The following is a 20,487-nucleotide window of genomic DNA, read 5'->3' on the forward strand; positions in this document are numbered from 1 at the left end:
TCCATGCTGTTCTCCATAGTGGTTGTACCAATTTACATACCCGCCAACAGTGTAGGAGGGTTCCCTTTTCTCCACACCCTCCCCAGCATTTATTGTTTTTAGACTTTTAAAGGAATTTTTATTAAAACATGATTCAAATCATGTCCCCCCTCTGCTCTCAGTCCTCCAGTGGCTTCGACCTGGAGGTTGGATGAAGATAAAAAATGGACGAGGGGGCTTCCCTGGTGGCGCAGTGATTGAGAGTCCGCCTGCCGATGCAGGGGACACGGGTTCGTGCCCCGGTCCGGGAAGATCCCACATGCCGCAGAGCGGCCGGGCCCGTGAGCCATGGCCGCTGGGCCTGCGCATCCGGAGCCTGTGCTCCGCAACGGGAGAGGCCACAGCAGTGAGAGGCCCGCGTACCGCAAAAAAAAAAAAAATGGAGGGGGTGTGCTGGGATTGAGGTAAGAATTACAGGGTCGGGGAGAAGTATGAAGAAGGAAGTGGGGGTGGGACTGGGGCTGGAGTTGAGACTGGAAATGCCATCTGGTGTGGGGATGGATGTGAGGAGAGGGTTAAGCATCTGGGTGAGGATGGGTTTGGGTTTGGGGATGGGGTTGAGTTTGGAGTTGGGTTTGGGAATAAGAATGGGGTTAGGTGAGAAGATAGGGATGGGGTTAAATTCAGGGATGGAGTTGGGGTTGAGAAATGGGTTGTGTTTTGGGGTTAGGTTTGGCGTATTTTTTGTTTTTGTTTTTTGTGGTACGCGGGCCTCTCACTGTCGTGGCCTCTCCCATTGTGGAGCACAGGCTCTGGACACGCAGGCTCAGCGGCCATGGCTCACAGGCCCAACCGCTCCGCGGCATGTGGGATCTTCCCGGACCGGGGCATGAACCCACGTCCCCTGCATCGGCAGGCAGACTCCCAACCACTGCGCCACCAGGGAAGCCCCTAGGTTTGGGGATTGGGATGGGTTGAATTTGGGGTTGGAGCTGGAGTTTGGAATTGGAACTGGTGTTAAGGATGAGACTGAGGGAATTCCCTGGCTGTCCAGTGGTTAGGACTCAGCGCTTTCACTGCTGGGGCTGGGGTTCAATCCCTGGTCAGGGAACTAAGATCCCGCACGCCATGCGGTGTGGCACACACACACACACCAATAAATAAAATAAATAAATAAAAGGATGGGATTGAATTTGTTGTTAGGAATGAGAATGGGGCTGGGTTGGAGGGTAGGGATGGGGCTAAGGATGGGATTGGAGCTGCCTGCGGTCAGGATGGTGTTGGGTTTGGGATGGGGTCAAGATGACAGATGGGGGGATCCCCTGGCGGTCCAGTGGCTAGGACTCCGTTCTTTCGCTGCCGAGGGCCCGGGATCAATCCCTGGTTGGGGAACTAAGATCCCACAAGCCATGTAGTGAGGCCAAAAAAGAAAAAGAGAGAGAGAGAAAAAGATCTCAGGTGGGTTCTGTGCGTGTGATCACCACGTGTCCGCGGCTGAGACCTCCCGAAGCTGGTCCGGCAGCTAATCACAGGAGCCGTTTTGGGAGTGGCACCCCAGCTGCTCAGGACCTGGATCCCCTTCTGGGAGCCTGTCCTCATGAGCGGCCAGTTACCCCACTGGTGAGCATCTGGGAGAAGGATGGGGGCCTGCAAACTGGAGTCTCCAACCAAGGAAGAGGACAGAGCCTCCTGGGTCACTCTGGTTCTCCCCTTCGCCAGCTGTCCTGGGACTGTTAGCTCAGTTCATCTGCGGGACAGAAGTCCTCTCCCAGGTCATTCCTGCTTCGTAGAGGTCAAGTTTGTCTGGGCCTTCTACCTGGGCTGTGGTACCTTCACCTTCTATTTGAGGTGGGGCCCAGGACCTGATGCTGCTGTGAGGGGAGGGCCAGAAAGTCCTGCACTGACATCCTTGACCCCCAACTCCCGCTCCCCGACCACAGAAACCCAGATCCCATTGATGAAGCACACCAGACGGAAAGCCTTGCTCGAAACAGCACTAAGTGTGAACTCATGTATCAGATGAGGATGTGGGCGTGTCTTCCCGCCACAAACTTTCAGAATTGCCATCGCTGTTTACCTGCCCTGGGCATAAGCTCTAAGTAAGGAGCCGGGAGTCTGTGTCCCCACGCTCAGGACCTGGAGTCTAGGCTTCCTAGCAGCTTCCTCCTTCAGCCCCAAGCATCCTAGCCTCCTTCCCCCTCCTTTTATGGAGACCCTACAATTGGGGCCCCCGTCTGCCAGACCGGAAGGTTGCAGAACCCACAGGAAAGAATGATGCATCCCCCAACGGTCCCCTCTGGCTACACCTCCCCCTCCCATTGAACTCACACCCTGGCCTCACTCACCGCACCCCACCTCTGGGCCTCCCAAGCCTCTCTCTCACCTCTTACAGGAAGCCCCCTCTGGTGTGGAGGGCTCCGAGGGCAGGAGGTATGGAAACGTCTATAGAGACACACTCCACCCACCCAAACCACTGACAATGTGACACCTCCAGGGCCCTCCCCCCACCATATACTGTGAGGAGAACCTCGAGGGGTGGGGGCGGGTGCCGATGCAAGCCGGGAAGAGAGGATGTGTGACGAGTCAGCCGCCACGAACTGGGTGAGACCAAACTAGTCTGATCTGAAGGACCACAGGTCCCCCAGCTGCCCCAACTGCTTGACTCTCCCAGGAGTCCGGGGGGCAGAGCTTCCTCCTTTCTCAGAGACCCAGGAATCTGGATCACCAGGCTTTTCATCACCCGGGACCCAGAAACCCAGCCTTCGCCCCCATGGAGCCCTGCCGGTCCCTGGCCCTGCTCACTAGCTCCCTGGGCCTGTTGTCTCTCTTGGTGGCTCTGAGCACGAATTTCTGGTTTGTGGCCGAGGGGCCCAGCTCCTCGTCTCACTCGGGCCTCTGGCCAAGGGGAGATCAGGGCTCAGTAGAAGGTAAGGGGGAGCGGTCTCTCTTGGGGTGGGGAAGGGCCTGAGGGGACGGGCACTTAGCGGTCCCGTCTCTGAGCAGGCTATATCCGCGTGACACAGAGCTTCTGCGTTCTGGCTGTCCTGTGGGGCCTGATCTCTGTGAGCTTTCTGGTCATGTCCTGCATCCCTTCACTGTCTGCCCCTGGACGCGGCCCCATTGTCTCGACCTTCATAGCCTTTGCCGCAGGTAAGGACTCCGGGCTGCGCTTGGGGCGCTGGGACCTGGTGAGTTTTCGCGGAGGGGCTGAGCCATCCTTCTTGTCTCCGTCCCCAGCCCTCTCCCTGCTAGTGGCCATGGTGGTCTACACTATCGAGCGGTGGAAGCAGCCTGGACACCCCCAGATCGACTCCTCCTTCTCCTGGTCCTTCTACCTGGCCTGGGTTTCAACTGTCCTCTTTCTCTGTGCAGGTGACTGCTGCCCTGGGGAGTTCCATGGGTGGATAAGGGCCCAGCTGGGGGCTCTGAGGGAGCAGGGCAGGAGCCAGGGTTTAACTTCTCTCTGCCAACCCAGGTGGCCTGAGTCTGGGAGCTCACTACAGGGCCCACCGGCCTGGCTATGAGGCTATGTGAACCACAGGACGGCTTTGGCGCTCCATTCTCTGAAGGCGTCATCAGGAACCATGAAGACAGCTGGCTCTCCTTCTTGCCCTGACTCCCAGCGTCTGCAAGCTCTTTCCTTTGTGTCTTCATTCATTCAATAAAAATTTGCTGGGATCTGGTTATTCTGAGGTTAACGCTACCACAACAGAAGCCAGCGACACTGCAGCTCCATGGCGGATGACACTGGGCACCCAGAGAGGAGTCAATCCTGCTACCTGCCCTGCCCTAGAGATGCTCCCACCAGAGTGGGAACCAGTGTGGGCTCGGGCCTGGCCCCAGGGCCCTTGTCTCTCCATCCTCTATCTCTTTTCTTCCCTTTGTCTTTCTCCCTTTAGCTCTTTTCTTTTGCCCCTTCTGATTTTGTCACCCTTAGCGCGCCTTCCTCATTTCATTAATAAATTCACTCTTGGGACTTCCCTGGTGGTCCAGAGGTTAAGAATCCGTGCTTCCACTGCAGGGGACACGGGTTCAATCCCTGGTCAGGGAACTAAGAACCCGCAAGCCGCGAGGTGCAGCCAAAAAAAAAATAAATAAAGAAAAAGAACAAATTCACTCTTTCAGCTGGCTTTTCCTGAGTGCATCCTTTCTGCGGGGCCTCCCACTGGAGATGCTGAGGTGAGTCAGATCAGGCCCTGCCCGCCAGGGGCTCCAAGTCCGGTGGGGGCAGGCAGAGCCCAGGGCGGGTGTGGCAGGAAGACTGGCTGTGTCTGGAGGAGGGGTGTGGTGTGGAGGTGAGCTTTCTGGGGAGACGGTGTTTAGGGAACACCTAAATACTGAGGGAAGGTAATGCAGGCAGAGGGACCCTAAGGTGAAGGCGTGGAGAGGCTGGGAGTTCTCAGGGGATGGAGAATAGTGCTTTGTGGTCCACTGTAGAAGGTGAGCGGGAGGGGAAATGAGGATGGAGAGGCGGGTAGGAGGCAGCACCTCTAGCCCAGCAGTTGACTGTCTCTTGAGGGTGATGGAGAGCTAAGGGTGTGAGCAGGGGAGGGACAGCGTCTGGTCTGGGTGCCAGAAAGCTCCTTCTGGGGCCCATGGGAGAGGCTTGAAGGGGAGAGAAGAGCTTGGCAATCCAACAGGTGGGACATGAGACAGGACAAGGGTGCACTGGGGCCAGGGCATGAGAGGGAAAGGAGGAAAGGAGCCAGAAAGTTTCAGGGGGTGGGAGGAACTGGACTCAGGGATCCAAGGGCTTTGTAGGGTGAGGGGCAGGAAGAGGGTGAGGATAGTGCCCAGGGGTGTGGTCCAACTAGCTGGATGGGGTGATGGTGTCCTCCCTGGTTTGGTGGAAGATGCTGAGATCAATGGGGATGTGGTTGGGTGTCAGGGTCTGGGAGGTGGTCAGAAGCAGGTGAGGACCTGGGCTGGAGATGCAGTGTGGGTGCCCTCAGAGCATCAGTGGTCACTGGAGCTCACCTGGCAAGAAGATGCAGAATGGAGTTCTCCAGGAGAACCGGCCTTGAGAAGTGGAGGGAGGGGCAGGAGGCTGCCTGGGGGCCTGGGAGGGCACAGAGAGCTGGGGACCAGGAGAGCTTATGGGGTCAAGGGAAGAGCAGCTTCTAGGACACGGGCTACCATGTCATGGCCCTCAGGGTCCCCCAGACTTGCCACCTGACTCTGAGCAGTCAGTTTGCCAGAAGAGCTGCTTCTCTGTGTCTCTGTGTGTGTGTGTGTGTGTGTGTGTGTGTGTGTGTGTATGGGTGGGTGGGTGGTTATCTCTTTAAATGGCCACTAGAGAAGGGGGTTCTGAAACTCCTGCTGCCTCACAGAGACCCAGTCTCCCTTCCCCCACCCTCTGGGCTCTGTCTGAGAAGCCCTGGGAGCTGTGGGTGAGTCATTTAGGTGGGTGTGTGGTGGGGAAGGCAAGGGACAGGCCAAAGTCACGTCCACTGGGGGATGGAGGTCTCTGGAAGGCAGAGGTTCCTAAGCAGTGATGCCTGAGGGGGCAGGTGGTCTTGGGTCTGGGAGGGGCCTGAGGGGGGTGGTCCCAGAAGTAGGGGCACCAGGCAGGGGTGCAGGGGTAGTCATCTGGGATATGGAGGGACATGCAGGAGGGAGTCTCAGGGACCTGGGGGTGGGAGGAGTGTTGGCCAATCCTGCACGTGTGGTCCTCGGCAGCAGCCTCCCTGGCATGGGGGTGAAGCGGAGCCTTCAAAGCAGGGGCACCTTGCTGGGCTTCTTGGCCAACATCCTCACCATTCTGTCCATGGCCACCAACTACTGGATCCGCTACTCTGGGGGCCACAGTGGCCTGTGGCAGGAGTGCAGCGGGGGCACCTGCTCCAACATCTCCTGCCAGAGTGAGGCCCCGCCGCCCAGCAGTCAGACCCTCCCCCCCTACTGGACAGACAGCCCCCCAGCACTGACCACAGCTGGCCCCCTCTCCTGACACTACAGCCGGGCACATCCTGCGGTGCCCCCGCCCCCAGCCCTTCCACTTCAGCCTAAGATCCAGCTGTCCCTCCGTGACCAGGCCACCAGGAACCCCAACTCGGGGACCTGCCTCCCTGTTGCAACATTAACCGCCGCTCACGATGTAACTTCCAAGTCCCCATCCAAAACCCTGACTCTGCTCCCAGCTCGGAGCCGGCGGATGGGGGTGGTGGCCAGGAGCGGCGCCAGCGGGGTTGATGCGGCCCGCTCTCCCCAGCCATGCTGGCGGTGACCGGGGCGTGCATGGTGCTGGCGGCGGGCTGCAGCATCGTGGGCTTGGTGATGGGGCTGCGGATTCTGTGCCAGGAGGGCGACTCGCGGGGCCGGAGCACGAGTGCCATCTTCTTCCTCTGCGGTGAGATGGCATAGGGTGGGCCTGGTAGCTGGAGGAGGTAGGGGCCCCGAGGGGGAGGAGCTAAAGAGGCGGGGTCAGGGGCGGGGCCAGGGAGATGGGGTAGAGCAGGGACGGGAGGGCGAGCAAGAAGGGCGTGGTCTGAGGCGGTGGGCGCGGTCAGGGTGAGGCTGGGTGCAGCCCCCTGGCCACCCTCACCTGGCGGGTGGGCGGGGCCCAGGCCTGCTGCAGCCGATCGCCATGACAGGCTACACAGTGAAGAATGCAGGGAAAAACGACGTCTTCCTCTCCTGGTCCTGTTTTTCGGGGTGGCTGGCTTTACCCTTCTCTGTTCTCGCGGGTAACCTGGATAACGGAAGAGGGTGGAGAGGAGACTGCCCCGAGGACCACCCCCCCTCCCTGCAGAGACTCCCCAGCTGTCCTCCCAGGAAACACCACAATGACCTCCCAGGGACTCCTGAACACACTCCACTCTGGGCTCCCGTGGACCCGACAGAAACGCCCTTGGAGCCCCAAACCCCAGTCCCCGGGGCCCTCCCGACCATCCGCCCTAGGACTCACCCTCCTCCACCCGCCCTCCGTTCCCTTCCCGCCAGGCTTCTGCTTTCTGCTGGCGGACATGATCATGCAGAGCACAGATGCCATCAGTGGATTCCCCGTGTGCTTATGACCGCAGCTGCCTGGGGCAGAATAAAGGAACTGCTTCCATTGCCGCGGCTCCACGTGCCTTTCTGGGGGACCTGAGGACGCGGACACGGGGGTACCTGGAGGCTCAGGGAGGAAGTACGGACACGAACCTATAGGGAACGTGGAGACATGGGGGGACACAGGAACGGAGATTCGGTCATGGACAGGACAAGAGTTTTGATGGGAACAGGGACGGGGTAGTGGGGTCAGGAGGGGACAAGGGCTCGTGGAGAGGATGTAGGGACACAGACATGGAGGAAAAGTGGAGACAGGGACGGGGGAGGACGGATATGGGGGAACGTAGAGGCACGATCATAGAGGGGATGAGGAACACGGGCATGGAGAGAATGGGGGGACTCGGACACATAGGCACCGCGACTCGGAGAGGCGAGTAAGAGAGGCGGAACTAGGGGAGAGGGCTAATCCTAGGGCACTGGGAAAAGCTTAGGACTACTCGTTGAAACTCCTCCCTGGCAGCGCTTCCCTCCCCCGCAAGACCTTTCCCCTAGTTCTCGGCCACGCCCCCTTCACAAAGCAGTTTTTCCCTTCCCCTCCGGGTTCCGCCTCCCTCCCCAGGATCCTCTCCCCATTGGCCCGCATCCGCTTGCCGCACCGCCCTCCCCTCAGGCCTCCTGATTGGTCCTCTGTCGGGGCGGGGAGGAGGGCACCGCAGCGGTTGACTGGCTGGTGGCGCGGGGCGCCGCCGCAGAGACGGACAGGGGGCGGGGCGTCCGGACCGTGAGGCCCAGCGTGAGGACTGACCCGGCGGGTCGCCGCGGAGGGAAGATGGCGGAGCTGCGCGCGCTTGTGGCTGTCAAGAGGGTCATCGACTTCGCCGTGAAGGTGACCGGGCCCCCCTCTCCCTCCTCCCTGAGCCCCGCGGCCGTATACTTCCGGGGTCAAGAGCGCACACTGTATGAGGGTCTTCTGGTACCTCTGATCCTCTGCAGCTCTTCCCTCAAACGTCAAAGTCACACCTGAGGGCAAAGGTCAAGAACTGAGAGGTTCTGACGCCCGATCCCTCTTCATTCAAACCCAGCCCTTCTGGGTCATGACCCCGTTCCCCTTCCGCCAGTTCTGTACTCACTGTCTTGAGAACTGTGTGCAGGGCGAGTTACCTTCTCTTTTTCTTACCTGCTGGAGGAGCCGTGGTTCCTGTTTAACACACGCAGAAACTGAGGCGCAGAGGGGTCACTCAGCTGGGAAGGGGCACAGCCGGGATTCCTATCCAGATCCCTCTGACTCCTCATCCCAGCTAGTGCTTTGCACACAATCCAGGCTTTCACCCACTCGGCTGCATTGCACACTCAGTTGACTGTTCAGCACAGAAAAAGTGCTGTCGTGGAGGTCCTATGGGAACCCAGAAGCTATCACAGCCCCAGGGCAAGTGAGGAGACGCTGGGAAGGGAGAAGTGTGTTTGCTAGAGATGAAAACCAGTCTGACAAGTTGGTGGTATAGCTTATGGTAAGCTCCATGAGAGCATACCCTCCATGAGAGGGGTGGAGGGCAAGGTCTCTGAGGGCCTGACTTGTCCCCAGACAGAAGATGGTCCAGAGATAAATCAGAGACAGTCCCTCAAGCCACTTTGTCTCAGTAGTTGGCCTAAACCAGACTGAAGGCAGTGACTGTCCATCCGTGTATGTCCCCACCCCGCAATGCCCATCAGACCAGGAGTCCACCTCTGTGTCCCCAGCATTGCCCAGTACGGGGCCTGGAGGCCTGACCCTTGCATGAAAACTTAAGCATCATTAACAGCCCACATTTAGTGGGTCCTTACTGTGCACTAGGCAGCGTTCCGGGTCCTTGATGGAGATGAGCCTATTCAGTCCTTTCAATACCGTCTAGATTTTTATTTTATTTTTTTTGGTCATGCTGCGTGCCTTGTGGGATCTTAGTTCCCCAACTAGAGATTGAATCCTGGCCACGGCAGTGAAAGTGCAGAGTCTTAACCACTGGACCGCCAGGGAATTCCCCTGTTTAGATATTGTTAATCCTGTTGGACAGGTGAGGACACGCCTGTGGAGGTGCTGTTGGCTGCCGGATCACCCGGCTAGGCAGCTGTAGCCGCCGTCAGGTCAGAATGCAACCAAGTCCTGCTCTCACTCAACAGCCACTTGGCCTAATGACAGCTCTGGCAGTGTGTGGCAGGGGGGTTGCTTGTTTGGGGGACAGGCTCGTCTTGGGGTCCTGGGACCCAATTCTTCTTGTTTCCTTCCCATTCTGACTGTCCCTTTGGGCTCCCATTGCCCCCCTCTGCCGCAGCCCTGGGCCCTGGCCTGAGATGTCTGGGGTCATATCTGTCTCCCCCGCCAGACAGGCTCACATGTGACTCAGCTCGGGGTCCCAGCATTGCGCCGCCCAGGACCTGGCCCATGGGTGCTTCTGGTGTTTGTGCCAAATGGGGAAGTGTGAACTCCTCCTGACATGAGCTCCTGTCCTTTTTCGCAGTGTTGGCAGGGCCGCCCCTCCCACGGTGCCCCAGGGCATCTCCCTGGATGTGTCTGAAACAAGTGATTCAAACGCTGCTAACTACCTTAATCACCAACCAGACGCCACCCCAGCCCTCCTTCCCTCGTCTCCCATAGCCTGTCGTTTCTCAGCCCCGTCCCCCCTGCCCTCTCCATCTCTCTGCCCTGCTCCCTCTTCTGCAGCAGTTCAGGCTTCATCTTCTTCTACCTGAACCCTCACCGCTGTCTCCTCCTGTTTCCCCAGTCTCTCCCCTCCAGTCCATCCCCTCCCAGCCTGCGTGTGGGGGGCTTCCTGCCCCCAGGGCTGACCATGGCCCCTCCGCTCATCCCGCCACTCCCAGCACCCTGAGGACAAAGTCCCAGCCCCTCCGCCACGTGCTCGAGCCCCTTCGTGGTCCAGCCCTGGCCCCCTGGCCCTCCATCACCCCTTTGTGCCTCCCAGCTGCTCATACTTTCCTGACAAACCCGGCTGCTGCTTGCCTTGGGCCTTTGCCCCTGCTGTGCCTTCTGCCTGGGTGCCCTTACAGCTCCCCGCTTCCCCCCTCTGCTTCTCATCCCTCCTTTGTCCTGCCTAACTCTGATCCCACTGATTGTAATAGGGTGTAGGGATTACCTGGCATCGCCACGTCCAGGAAGCCGCCGCCCCCCCATCCCCTCAGGCTACCCTGATGTGTCCTTGGGCGCTCCTGCAGCCCCCTGGGCTTGCATCTCAGCCCTTCCCACACTGGATTGAGATCCTCTGTTTGCCCAGTTGTCACCCCCTGCCCCCAGACTGGCCGCTCCTTTCGGGAGGGGGTGGTGGTGGTGTGCAAGGTCTGACCCAACTCTGTGTTCCCAGCATTGCTGCCTCACTCCCTTCCAGACTTTCCTCAGAAGTCACCTTGTCGGGCTTCCCTGGTGGCGCAGTGGTTGAGATTCCGCCTGCCGATGCAGGGGACACGGGTTCGTGCCCCGGTCCGGGAGGATCCCACATGCCGCGGAGCGGCTGGGCCCGTGAGCCATGGCCGCGGAGCCTGCGCGTCCGGAGCCTGTGCTCCGCAATGGGAGGGGCCACAGCAGTGAGAGGCCCACGTACCGCAAAAAAAAAAACACGTCACCTTGTCTATGAGGCCTTCCATGGTCACCTGCTTGGCCTCTCTGTGCCTGAGTTGACCCATCTAGCAAATGAGGATGGCGGTGGCAGTAACCCACCTCCTGGGCTGTCCGGACGGTTAAATGAGTGAACACCTGTAAAGCCCTTGGAGGTTGCCTGCCTCCTGTTTCTGGCTGTTTCTTTCTTTCCTTCTTTCGTGTTTTCTTTCGGCAGCGCTCTGTGGCACGCGGCCAGCCAGGGGTTGAAGCCATGCTCCTCCATCCCCCAGCAGTAGAAGAGCGGAGTCTTAACCAGCGGACCACCAGGGAAGTCCCCTCTGGCTGTTTCTGTTGAGAGTTAATTTGTTACACCTTTAGAGGGAAAGCCTGGAAGCTTCACTAAATCATCTCCCTCAATTTATAAAACATCGTTATTAAAAAAAAAAAAAGGATCATCACTGATTTTTCAGGCCAACCATGGTTTCCCGACTTACGTAATTTAACTAAACAGTGTTTTTGAAGCTTGAACTCAACTCAGGCTTCAAAGGTCTTCCCCGGAGAAGGTGAGCTGGCACGGGCCCCTGGTGCTGGAGAGCTCGCAACCCTTCCTCCTTGGGGGTCAGGAGTCTGGGGCTGAGAGTCCTGCCAGGGCCGGAGCAGGCTTGAGGCCCTCTCTTGGGCCCCCTGGCTTCCCAGTGAGGGCTTATACTGATGGGCTGCTTTCCTATTTATAAAGGGGAAACTCCTATCTTGGATTTTATTTTTTTTCATGAAAGACAGGGCTTTGGCCTGTTAGTTTCCATGCTGTTTAGTAAGTGTTTGATGAACGGACAGGTGCAGGATTTAATGCATTACTCTTGTGAGCAAATTCTCATTCATTCATCCGACAGATATTTCCAGTGCATCCACCACATGCCAGGCACCGCTCTAGACCTTGGGGATACGGTCATGACCAAAATACCCATAAATCCCTGTCCTCATGGAGTTGACGTTCTGCTGGGGAGAAGACAGCTAATCAGTACAGCATATGTCATATGGCAGGCCTGCTCCAGAAAGAAACAGAGGAAGGTGGGGGGGAAGAGTTAGGAGGGATGCAGTTTGAGGAAGATGACCAGGGAAGGAGGTGAGGGATGGAGCCAGGGGCGTGTCTGGGAAATTCTGGGGAAATCCTGGGTGACATGCCCAGCCCAGGTTCTAGTGAAAAAAAAAAAACATGGACTCAGTGCATGGTGTTTGCTCCATGGCTGTTTCTGTAAAGTGCATTTATTAAGTTCTGGGGTTTGAGCCTTACTGTTGGTGCTAAGGTGACTTTTTCAAAATGAAGTAACAGTGATAGAAAGTGGGAGTTGTCCTTCTCCTCGTTCTCTTCCTCCTTTTAATGTTACCGGTCCCTGAGGTGCAGCCAGACTGGGGGACCCCTGCCTGAATCCCACATTCCCATCTCAGTTCTGTCCCGAGGATGGGAGGAACAACCAGGGAGGAACAACCACATCCTTCAGCCCCAGAGAAACAGGTGCAGGGAAATAGTCGCAGAGAGAGAGAGTCCCTGCTGTCAGCCCAGGTCTGCTCCGGCCAAGGAGAAGAAAGAGGTGAGGTCCTGAGCCAGGCAGGCTCCCAAGCCAGGCTTCTCTGACAGTCTCTCTCGCAGGCTAGAGCCTAGTTCAGCATCCTCCCCCGCTGGACTGATGTACCCACCAGAAACCCGAGAGTCCTGCTAGACTCTTCCCTCTCCTGCCCCCAGCACCCTGTCAGTTTCACCTCCACAGACCTCTCCAGTCCATCCACTTTCACATGTGGCTGGATTGTCCGAGCCACTGTCATCTCTTATTTCGGTGACCAACAGCTGCCCAGCTGTCTCCCCACTTCCGCTCTTGCCATTTTTCCAGTTTTCTACACCGAGATACAGAACGACCTTGTACAAACTTAAGTTGGATCCACTCACCTCTTTACCTTTCCTTGTTCTTTGGATCAAGACCCAGCTCCCCGGCATGGCCTGCTGGGCCCTGCGCAGTTGAATTCGTGTCCTATTGCTGTGGTAACTAGTTACCATAAACTCAGTGGCTCACAGCAACACAGATTTATTCTCTTACAGTTCTGGAGGTCAGAAGTCTGAAATGAGTCTACTGGGCTAAGATCAAGGGGTCAGCAGAGCTGCATGGCTTCCAGAGGCTCAAGAAGAGAATCCGTTTCCTGGCCTTCTCCAGCTTCTGGAGGCCACCTGCGTCCCTTGGCTTGTGGCCCCTTCTTATGTCTTCGATCAGCAGTCTAGCGTTTGCTCTCTTGGACCCTGACGCTCTCTCACCTCCCTCTTTCACTTGTAAGGACCCTTGTGGTTACTTTGGGCCCACCTGGATAATCCAGGATAATCTCCCTCTCTCAAATCCTAAACTTAAATCACTTTTGCAAAGTCCCTTTTGCCATGTAGGTGACAGTCACGGGTTCCAGGGATTAGGATATGGGCATCCTGAGGATCTGTTACTGTGCCTGTCACCCCGGTTCAGCCCCTGCCAGCTTCGCTGACAGCACACTGTGTTCCCCTGGCCACACCAGCCTCCTGGGACTCCTCAAACCTCAGGGCTTTTGCACATGCTCCTCCCACACCCCCAGCACATTCCCTCACACTTCACCTACTCGATGCCAGTTCCTCTTTCAGGGTCAGCTCAAGTGCCACTGCCTCAGGGAAGCCTTCCCTGATAGCCTCCAACATCAGACTGGGTCGGGCCCCGATCGTGCTGTCTCACAGCTCCTGGACCCCCGTTCAGGAATTGTCAGGTGGTACAGAGGGGACTTGAGTGCTTGGGGCGCAGAGCACTGCTAACTGGCTGTGTGGCTTTGGGACAGGTGCTTCTATGCGGAGCGTCAGTTTCCTCGTCTGCCCACAGGGACAGCGGCGGCTCCTCTTTCACGGGGCTGTTGCCGGGATTGATGAGTTAGGATGTGACTGCTTAGAACAGGGCTCCTGCGGGATGCTCTTGCAGTGGCCAATGCTTCATCCCTGTTTGCTACCAAGAGGATTGTGGGGGGAACAGTGGCCCCCCTGGGCTATGAAGTTCCTCATCCATGGGACCTGTGACTGTTACCTTCTTTGGAGATAGAGTCTTTACAGATGTGATTGAGTTAAGGATTTTTTTTTTTTGGCTGCACCGTGTGGGTTGTGGGATCTTAGTTCCCCAACCAGGGACCAAACCCAGGGCCCTGGCAGTGGAAGCGTGGAGTCCTAACCACTGGACCGCCAGGGAAGTCCCGACTGAGTTAAGGATCTTGAGATGGGGAGGTTCTCCTCGATTCCCCAGGTGGGCCCTAAATGCCATCTCAAGAGTCCTTATAAGAGAGGAGTCGAGTTTCGTCACACACACACACACACACACACACACCAGAAGGCTGCACGGAGATGGAGCACAGAGCTGAGGGTGAAGTGATGCCACCCCAAGCCAAGGAATGCTGGCAGCTCCTCCAAGTTGAAGAAGCCGAGGAATAGACTCTCCCCTCGAGCCTCCCGAGGGACCGCAGCCCTGCTGACACCTTGATTTCACAGCAAAACCTATTTTGGCCTTCTGGCCTCCAGAACTGTGAGACGGTAAGCCAGCAAGTTTGTGGTCATTCGTCACGGCAGCCTCGGGAAACTAACAGAAGCAGTAGTTGGTTGTTCCTGCCATGCCCCGCTGTGCCAGACCGGGAGCTCCCGGGCCAGCAGACCTGTCTGCCTCGCACACGGCGGCGCCTAGGAATGCAGCGCAGGGCCAGTGTTCAGTGAAGACTCGCCGTGGGAGGAAAGCAGTAGACGAGGTTTGCTTGCCCTTGACCTTAGCCTGTTTGGCAGAGAGAGGTTTTCAATGCTAGTGTTTCTCAGACTCGATCTTAACCATGTGTCGGTCAGGAAAACCATGTGGCAGGCTGGCGGTTTAAAAAAAAAGAACAGAAAATGTCAGGGTATGGTGTATAACGGAAGGGTTAGCATCGATCACCGAACCTTACATTGCCTTGGTATTTACGTTAATGTATAAATGTGTGTCGTGAATTTATAATACACTTGGGGATGTTGTAACATGCACCTCTCGCAGTGGGTTATGGTAAAGAAAAATTTGAGAGACACTCTTTCAGGCCCGAGGAACAGCCACAGAGTAGGACGAGCATGGCAGACGTCCCTGGCGCTCAGCGAATGTCTGAGTGAGAAGGTGACCTCCACCCGTCTGTGAATTCTAACCCTCTCTGTCCCTGGAGCTGGGGGACCCTGGACAAGGCCCTGCCCCTTTCCAGGTCCCTGTGGTCCCCGTCCAGCCTGCGCGAGGCTTGGTGTCTCGGCCACCGCCCCCTCCCGACCCCCGCCTTCTCGCCCGCTTCCCCCTGACCCTGCCACCTCCCCTCCTGGCTGAGCAGATACGGGTGAAGTCCGACGGGACGGGTGTGGTCACGGATGGCGTGAAGCACTCCATGAACCCCTTCTGCGAGATCGCCGTGGAGGAGGCCGTACGGCTCAAGGAGAAGAAGCTGGTGAAGGAAGTCATTGCCGTCAGCTGCGGGCCTACCCAGTGCCAGGTGCTCGGGGGCCTGGGGAGGGGCTGGGACCCCAAGTCCCGGGTCTAAGGGAGGAGGGACTGGGGCCTGGACTCCTGGGTCCGAGGGAGGAGGGCTGGAGACTGGGCTCCTGGGTCCCCCTAGGGCTAGAAGCCAAGTCAAGCCCCTTCTCCGCTCCGCAGGAGACCATCCGCACCGCTCTGGCCATGGGTGCAGACCGAGGCATCCACGTGGAGGTGCCGGCTGCCGAGGTGGATCGCCTGGGTCCCCTGCAGGTGGCCCGGGTCCTGGCCAAGCTGGCAGAGAAGGAGAAGGTGGACCTGGTGCTGCTGGGCAAGCAGGTAGGTGACAGAATCGTGAAGCCAAACAGCAAGCTCATTAGGTTAGGTAACAAGCTTCAGGCACAGCTGGATCCAGTCCCACGTGCTCCACACCCCCTCCTCTGTCTTGGCGTCACTCTGTGTATCTCCAGGCTCACATCCCACCAGCCTAACAAACCCAAGAGAAAATAAGAATCTCTTTCCCAAGGACTCCAGCAGAGCTTCTAGAGCTGGTACTTCATTGGTCCAGCTGGAGTCACGTGCCCATCCCTGAACCAATCGCTGGGGTCAGGGATAAAACGTTCTCATTGGCCCAGGTGCCATTCATCTAGTTCCCTAGTGTGACTGGCGTAGGGTTTGGCTAGAGGGAGGCCTCTGGATTATTTAGACAGTGGGCAAAGATTTGGCATCTGGGATGCCAGGTGCCCTCATGTACTCCTGGACGAGTGACTGCCTATCTCGGGGCCCAAGTGAGGGCATGGGATCATTCTAGACCAGGAGTCAGCAAACTGTGGTCCATGGCCACCACTGATTTTATAAATAAAGTTTTGTTGAAATGCTACTGCGTTTGTTTACATAGACACTTATTGTCTGTGTCTGCTCGCGCACTGTAGCAGCAGAGCTGAGTGATTGTGACAGAGACCTGGCCCATTAGAGAAAACATCTGCCAGCCTGCATTCTAGAGAAAGGCCCAGATGGTACGTGAGACGCTCCATCAGTGTACAGTCTTCTCTCTTTCCCCACTCAGGCCATCGATGATGATTGTAACCAGACAGGGCAGATGACAGCTGGATTTCTGGACTGGCCACAGGTGAGGCCGGAGTGGGGAGCATCTGCTGAAGGCCAGGCCTGGGGGCTCAGAACACAGCCACCCCTGTCCTTGCCCTTCTGGAGGGAGGCAGGTGTAAAGCAGGATGGCTACTCCAGTGGGCAGGAAGGAGGGGCGCACAGCCAGGACACCAGGCCACGTGGTGTGGGCCTTCACATGCCGCTTCCCCAGCCTGCTGCTCCTCAACCACACCACTCATCCCTGCCTCAGGGCCTTTGCACTGACTGTTCCCTCAGTCTGGAACAGAGTTCTCTCAGATCTCCTCAGGGCTTTTCACTCCCCACCAGGTCTCTCCTCAGATATCACCTCTTCGGAGAGGCCTGCCTTGCCCACTGTCTATGAAAGTACTCACGCCCCCTCCCCAACCCCCCATTTCCCATTCCAGTCCAATAGAAATGCAAGCGATGTGGGTCATTTAAAGCTTTTCACAGCTACATTAAAAAAGTAAAAAAGGCCAAATTCATTTTAATCCTATATTATTTCACATAATAGATCGATAATATTATTTCAACATGTCATCAATAGAAAAAATATTGAGCTGGGAATTCCCTGGCGGTCCAGTGGTTAAGACTCTGCTTTCACTACCAAGGGCCCAGGTTCAATCCTGGTTGGGGAACTAAGATCCCACAAGCCGTGTGGTGTGGCCGAAAAAGAAAAAATGAAAAAAAAATACTGAGTTATTTTACATTCTTTTGGCTTTTGGTACGAGGTCGTCGAAAACCAGTGTTGTATTTTATATTTACAGCACATCTCAATCCACATGCTCAACTTCCATAAGAAATACTTAGATTCCTAATACTCATTGTTGAAAAAGCGGATTCACGAATCCAACTTGTTCCAAACAGACTTAAACGTTTTCCGATAACTGCATCAAGTATCCTTTTTTTTTTAACAGCTTTATTGAGATAAAACTGACCTGTACAATAAACTGCACACGTGTAATGGGTACAGTTAGGTAAGCTTTGACACGTGTTACACACCCATGAAACCATCACCACAATCATGATAATGGATCTTGCTTATTGGTTTTAAAATGTAAATTAATGAAATAAAATGAAAAATTCCATCCCTCCCTCGATGGAACTAACCAAATTTCACATGCTCAGAAGCCACGTGTGGCCAGTGGCCACTGTGTATTTACTTGATTACCGGTGGTCTTCATTGCAGGATAAATGCCCCCCAAAGCCGGGTCCTTGTCGGTTGTGTTCATGGTGCATCCCCAGAGCCGGGCTCATGGGACATTCCAACTAAGACCTGAAAGATTTGTCCAGTGAATAAGTGAACGGAGAGAACAGGTTGGTTAGACAGAGAGGGTGTAGGTCACGTCGGGAAATGGTGGTTCAGGACCGAAGGGCAGAGGAGCCTTGGGCCAGAGAGTGGGTGCTGAGGGGGCCCCAGTGGATGTTTCGAGGATCAAGGTACACAGAAGGCTCTGTTGTTGGCTCAGCAGAGGGACCTCAAAGGGAGCTCTTGGGGACAGAAAGGTGGGCACGTGAGTCCATGACATGGAGCCTGGAACCAGGCTGGACACATTTTTGAGCCTCTCTCTGCCTCAGTTTTCCTCATCTGTAAAATGGGGATAATAGCACTTACCTCATAGAGTTCCTGTGAGGATCTGATGACTTAATACAGTCGCTTAGAACAGTGCCCCAAACTCCATACATGTTCATTATCATTAAGGAAGGGTGATCCAACGGGCAGGTTCAGGACATTAGAACCTACACCCTGGGTCCCAGGAAAGACCCTCCCCTGGAGTTTTGAGTTCCCTTCTTGTGGCTTCCTCCTGTTTTTAAGCTTGATATCTGTAGGTCACCTTGCGGGACTCCCACTTCTGTTCTCATTCATTGGCCCATCCGTGTGCTGTGCACTCAGCAGTGGCCTGCTCTGTGCCTGCACTGGGTTAACCTCACCTGTGCTCCCCCAACGCTGTCCCTCCCCAGGGCACATTTGCCTCCCAGCTGACGATGGAAGGGGACAAGGTGAAAGTGGAGCGGGAGGTCGATGGGGGCCTGGAGACCCTGCGCCTGAAGCTGCCTGCCGTGGTGACCGCTGACTTGCGGCTCAACGAGCCCCGCTACGCCACGTTACCCAACATCATGGTGAGTGCTTGGCAGGTGGGCCACTGGGGGCCTGGGGACGGGTGAGTGCAGCAGGCCCAGTGCCTCCCTGGTGGTCAGGTGGGAGGAGAGAGGACCCAAGAAACGTCTCCTCCAAAGGAAGGGGTCACCCGGTCGCTAACGGAGCGGGTTCACTGAATCATTTCTGCCAATAGTGAGAGTTCGAGGTTGCGGGGCAGTGGCTGTTTTGGCGAACAGGGAGGGTTTGCTGGTTACCTCAGCCAATAGAAAGGCTTCACTGGACTCTAGGAAGGGTTCCCCTGTCATTCCAACCAATGGGAAAAGTTCACTGTGTGCTCTTAGCCAAATAAGGAGGATTCATTAAGTCATCTTGGTTTTGTCAGGGAAGGTTCCCCTGGTCATCATTACCAACAGGAAGGCAGCATTTAGGCCATCATGGCTAACAGGAAGAGTTCACTGTTCATCATGGCTCTAGAATGGGTTCATTGGGTCATCTCAGCCAATAGGAAGAGTTCAATGTATCATCTCAGGCAATACGGAGGGTTTAGCGTGTCATCTCAGCCAATAGCGTTTAATGTGTCATCTCAGCCAGTAGGGTGAGTTCAGTGTGTCATCTCAGCCAGTAGCGTTTAATGTGTCATCTCAGCCAATAGGGTGAGTTCAGTGTGTCATCTCAGCCAAAATGGAGAGTTCCGTGTGTCATCTCAACTGACAGGGGGCGTTCAGTATGTCATTCCATCCAACAAGGAGGGTTCATTGAGTCGTCTCAGCCAGTAGGTGAGTTCAAGTGAGTCATCTCAGCCAGTAGGAAGGTTTCTGTGTGTCATCCTAGGCAATAGGGAGGGTTCAATGAGTCATCATCTCAGCCAACAGGGAGAGTACAATTGGTCATCTTGGCCAAAAGTCTATTGAGTTATTATTGCGAGAAGAATGACTTTGCCAGTCCGTTCCAGCCAGTGAAGGACTTCCCACGGCGGTTGACTAAAGGTGGGCTCCCGCGATAGGAGGGCTCCCCAGGGCATCCCAGGCAGCAGGAATTGTCCACACCAGGTGTGGCCCTGTAAGAGGTCACGTGTGCCCTGGCCAGTGGGCAGGTCCAGAAGGGTTCAACCAATGGGAGTGGTTCTGCAGACGTGGCACCCATGGAAGGGGGTTGCAGGAGTGTGGGCAGGGGCTTGGGCAGCCCTGTGAACCGTGAGCCTCCCATGTGCAGAAAGCCAAGAAGAAGAAGATCGAAGTGATCAAGGCTGGGGACCTGGGTGTGGACCTGACCTCCAAGCTCTCCGTGATTAGCGTGGAAGACCCACCCCAGCGCACAGCCGGTGTCAAGGTGGAGACCACAGAGGACCTGGTGGCCAAGCTGAAGGAGATTGGGCGCATTTGAGCCCTTTCCCTGAAACCCGGCAATAAAACCATGACTCTTGCGGCGTCTGTCTTTGTTAACTCATTCCCCAGAAACCCATTCTTTGATTCATTCAACAAACATTTACTTAAGTCTCCTGTGTGCCATGTCCTGTGCTGGGTGACGCTGGGGAGCCAGGGGAGTCACATCCGGCCCCTGCCTGTGAGGAGCTTCCATGGTGAAGGGGGCACAGACAATGGTGCCAGGCCCTTGTTGAGACTTGGGACGCAAGAGGGAATGAGGCCGGAAGGTCTGGTCCTGGTTGGGGAGACAGACAAGCAACAGACAGTCAAAACCTAGTGTGAGGATGAAGAGCGGGGGCCTGGAGCCAGACATAGTGATTTTAGACCCTCACCCTCACACTTAGCAGCTGTGAGATCTTGAGTGAGTTACTTCCTGTCTCTGATCTTCAGTTTCCTCATGTGGACGATCGAAATAGTAAGAGCTTGGTGTAGTGGTTGGGGGCCTGGGGTCTAGAGCCCAAGGCCCTGGGTTCAGCTCCCAGCCTGGCCAGTCGCTGGCTCTGAGAGGACCTTTGGCAGGTTCCTATTCTCTGAGCTTGGCTTTCTTCCTCCATCAGGTGGAGTTAGTAATAATACCCATTTTCTGGTTGTCTGTCACAGCATGACAGACCTCTCCACAACTTGGTGGCTTAAACCAAAAATCATTTTGCTTGTAAATCTGAAATTTGGGCAGGGCTTGGCGAGGACAGCTTGCCTCTCCTCCACGTAGCATCAGCCTGGGTGGCTCAAATGGCGTGTCCAAGATGCCTCAGTCATGTGCCTGGCAAG

At 56.2% G+C, this 20,487-nt stretch overlaps 3 protein-coding genes across 3 annotated transcripts; all 3 read left to right on the forward strand.

Annotated features, from left to right (window-relative positions):
- Positions 1-2,749: 2,749 nt before the first annotated feature.
- NKG7 (natural killer cell granule protein 7) lies at positions 2,750-4,096 on the forward strand (the record flags this gene model as incomplete). Its single annotated transcript, XM_082677852.1, has 4 exons — positions 2,750-2,906; positions 2,983-3,129; positions 3,217-3,351; positions 3,455-4,096. The coding sequence occupies 4 exons, from the start codon at positions 2,750-2,752 to the stop codon at positions 3,511-3,513; spliced, it is 498 nt and encodes a 165-aa protein (XP_082533978.1). The 3' UTR covers positions 3,514-4,096.
- Positions 4,097-5,671: 1,575 nt separating this feature from the next.
- On the forward strand, positions 5,672-7,021 carry CLDND2 (claudin domain containing 2; the record flags this gene model as incomplete). The annotated part of the gene is made up of 4 exons (XM_082676136.1): positions 5,672-5,840; positions 6,191-6,328; positions 6,546-6,665; positions 6,922-7,021. The coding sequence occupies 4 exons, from the start codon at positions 5,672-5,674 to the stop codon at positions 6,993-6,995; spliced, it is 501 nt and encodes a 166-aa protein (XP_082532262.1). The 3' UTR covers positions 6,996-7,021.
- A 686-nt stretch (positions 7,022-7,707) lies between these two features.
- ETFB (electron transfer flavoprotein subunit beta) lies at positions 7,708-19,721 on the forward strand. Its single transcript, XM_082677033.1, has 6 exons — positions 7,708-7,855; positions 14,930-15,088; positions 15,250-15,408; positions 16,136-16,198; positions 18,157-18,315; positions 19,508-19,721. Exons 1-6 carry the CDS (start codon positions 7,799-7,801, stop codon positions 19,676-19,678), a joined length of 768 nt encoding a protein of 255 aa, XP_082533159.1. The 5' UTR covers positions 7,708-7,798; the 3' UTR covers positions 19,679-19,721.
- Positions 19,722-20,487: the final 766 nt, after the last annotated feature.

This window comes from Grampus griseus (assembly GCF_964374135.1).
Source record: "Grampus griseus genome assembly, chromosome: 19".
NCBI lineage: Eukaryota > Metazoa > Chordata > Mammalia > Artiodactyla > Delphinidae > Grampus > Grampus griseus.

What these genes read in the sequence shown, in the direction of transcription:
- ETFB (XM_082677033.1), top strand. Translation starts at nt 7,799, where the DNA reads ATGGCGGAGCTGCGCGCGCTTGTGGCTGTCAAGAGGGTCATCGACTTC. An exon ending in TGGTGCTGCTGGGCAAGCAG is followed by an intron (nt 15,409 to 16,135) that starts GTAGGTGACAGA and finishes TTCCCCACTCAG; the next exon opens with GCCATCGATGATGATTGTAA. An exon ending in CCACGTTACCCAACATCATG is followed by an intron (nt 18,316 to 19,507) that starts GTGAGTGCTTGG and finishes TCCCATGTGCAG; the next exon opens with AAAGCCAAGAAGAAGAAGAT.